The 2,715-nt window shown below is 46.1% G+C and overlaps 1 protein-coding gene across 1 annotated transcript in view; it reads left to right on the top strand.

Annotated features, from left to right (window-relative positions):
* Positions 1-1,113: 1,113 nt before the first annotated feature.
* LOC112074152 (B-cell receptor CD22-like) overlaps positions 1,114-2,715 on the top strand; it is a 22,522-nt gene continuing 20,920 nt past the window's right edge. Inside the window, exon 1 of the mRNA XM_024141377.2 lies at positions 1,114-1,213. Coding sequence (XP_023997145.1) covers positions 1,114-1,213 — 100 coding nt within the window. The remainder of the gene's footprint in view (positions 1,214-2,715) is intronic.

The raw sequence follows: 2,715 nt of genomic DNA, 5'->3' as shown, positions 1-2,715 counted from the left end.
AAACTGTAATATCTTATGCTTCACGGAGTCATGGCTGAACGACGACATAATCAACAACTTACAGCTGGCTGGTTATACGCTGTATTGGCAGGATAGAACAGAAGCGTCTGGTAAGACAAGGGATGGCAAACTATGTATTTTTGTAAATAACATCTGGTTTGCGATATCTAAGCAGTCTCAAGGTTTTGCTCGCCCGGGGTAGAGTAATCTCATGATTAACTGTAGACCACACTATCTACGTAGAGTTTTCATCTGTATTTTTCGTAGACGTCTACATACCACCACAGACTGATGCTGGCACTAAGACCGTACTCAATGAGCTGCATTCCGCCATAAGCAAACAGGAAAATGCTCACCCAGAGGCGAAGCTCCTTAGTGGATTGGGGACTTTAATGCAGGGACACTTAAATCTATCTTACCAAATTTCTATCAGCATGTTAAATGTACAACCAGAGGGAAAGAAAACTCTAGACCACCTTTATATCATGTTTATTTTATATAAGCCCTTCGTACATCAGCAATATCTCGAAGTGCTGTACAGAAACCCAGCCTAAAACCCAAACAGCAAGCAATGCAGGTGTAGAAGCACCGGTGGCTAGGAAAAACTCCCTAGAAAAGGCCAAAACCTAGGAAGAAAACTAGAGAGGAAACCAGCTATGAGGATGGCCAGTCCTCTTCTGGCTGTGCCAGGTGGAGATTAACAACAACATGGCCAAGATGTTCAAAATGTTCATAAATGACAAGCATGGTCAAATAATAATCAGGAATAAATGTCAGTTGGCTTTTCATACCGATAATTAAGCAGTTGAAAACAGCAGGTCTGGGACAGGTAGGTTAACCATAACCGCAGGCAGAACAGTTGAAACTGGGACAGCAGCAAGGCCAGGTGGACTGGGGACAGCAAGGAGTCATCATGCCGGTAGTCCTTTACTCCACACACAGAGATGCATACAAAGCTCTCCCTCTCCCTCCATTTGGCAAATCTGACCATAATTGTATCCTTTTGATCCTTCTCCTGCGTAAAAGCAAATACCAGTGACTCGATCAATAAAGAAATGGTCAGATGAAGTAGATGCTAAGCTACAGGACTGTTTTGCTAGCACAGACTGGAAAATGTACCGGGATTCCTCAGATGGCATTGCAGAGAACACCACATCAGTCATTGGCTTCATMAATAAGTKCCACAATGACGTCATCCCCACAGTGACCATACGTACATAYCCCCAACCGGAAGCCATGGATTACAGGCAACATCCGCACTGAGTTAAAGGCTATAGCTGCCGCTTTCAAGGAGCAGGACTCTAACCCGGAAGCTTATGAGAAATCCCGCTATGCCCTCCGACGAACCATCAAACAGGCAAGCGTCAATACAGGACTAAGATCGAATMGTACTACACCGGCTYGTACTACACTGGCTCTGACGCTCGTCGGATTTGGCAGGGCTTGTCAACCATTACAGTCTACAAAGGGAAGCACAGCCGAGAGCTGCCCAGTGACACTAGCCTACCAGACGAGCTAATCTACTTCTACGCTTGATTCGAGGCAAACAACACTGAAACATGCATGACAGCACTAGCTGTTCCGGAACACTGTGTGATCTCGCTCTCCGCAGCCGATGTGAGTAAGACTTTAAAACAGGTCAACATTCACAAGGCCACAGGGCCAGACGGATTACCAGGACGTGTACTGCGAGCATACGCTGAACAACTGGCAAATGTCTTCATGACATTTTCAAACTCTCCCTGTCCGAGTCTGAAAAACCAACATGTTTTAAGCAGACCACCATAGTCCCTGCACCCAAGAACACTAAGGTAACCTGCCTAAATGACTACCGATCAGTAGCACTCAGTAGTCTGTAGCCATGAAGTGATTTGAAAGGCTGGTCATGGCTCACATCAACGCCATTATCCCAGAAACCACTCCAATTTGCATACCGCCCTAATAGATCCACAGATGATGCAATCTCTATTGCACTCCATGCTGCCCTTTCCCACCTGGACAAAAGGAACACCTATGTGAGAATGCTATTCATTGACTACAGCTCAGTGTTCAACACCACAGTGCCCTCAAAGACCATCACTAAGCTAAGGACCCTGGGACTAAACACCTCCCTCTACAACTGAATCCTGGACTTCCTGACGGGCTGCCCTCAGGTGGTAAGGGTAGGTAACAACACATCTGCCACGCTGATCCTCGACACAGGCGCCCCTCAGGGGTGCGTGCTCAGTCTCCTCCTGTACTCCCTGTTCACTCATGACTGCACCACATCTGCAGTCCTCATGCCTCCTTGCATCATGCCTAAGGCACGTTCCCGCAGATGAGCATTAACCTTGGGCATCTTTCTTTTGGTGTTATTCAGAGTCAGTAGACAGGCCTCTTTTGTGTCCTAAGTTTTCATTACTGTGACCACAATTGCCTACCGTCTGTAAGCTGTTAGTGTCTTAACGACCGTTCCACAGGTGCATGTTCATTAATTGTTTATGGTTCCTTAAACAAGCATGGGAAACAGTGTTTAAACCCTTTACAATGAAGATCTGTAATTTGAAAGACAGTGTCCTGAAAAAGGGATGTTTCTTTTTTTGCTGAGTTTATATACTATGCGGTGTCAGAGGAAGGCCCAAAAAATTGTCAAAGACTCCAGTCACCCAAGTCATAGACTATTCTCTCTGCTACCGCAAGGCAAGCCGTACCGGAGCGCCAGGTCTAGATCCAAAA

The sequence above is a fragment of the Salvelinus sp. IW2-2015 genome, unplaced genomic scaffold, assembly GCF_002910315.2.
Source record: "Salvelinus sp. IW2-2015 unplaced genomic scaffold, ASM291031v2 Un_scaffold2514, whole genome shotgun sequence".
Lineage (NCBI taxonomy): Eukaryota > Metazoa > Chordata > Actinopteri > Salmoniformes > Salmonidae > Salvelinus > Salvelinus sp. IW2-2015.
The sequence above is the reverse complement of the archived record's forward strand: the minus strand, read 5'-3'. Positions and strand labels throughout refer to the sequence as shown.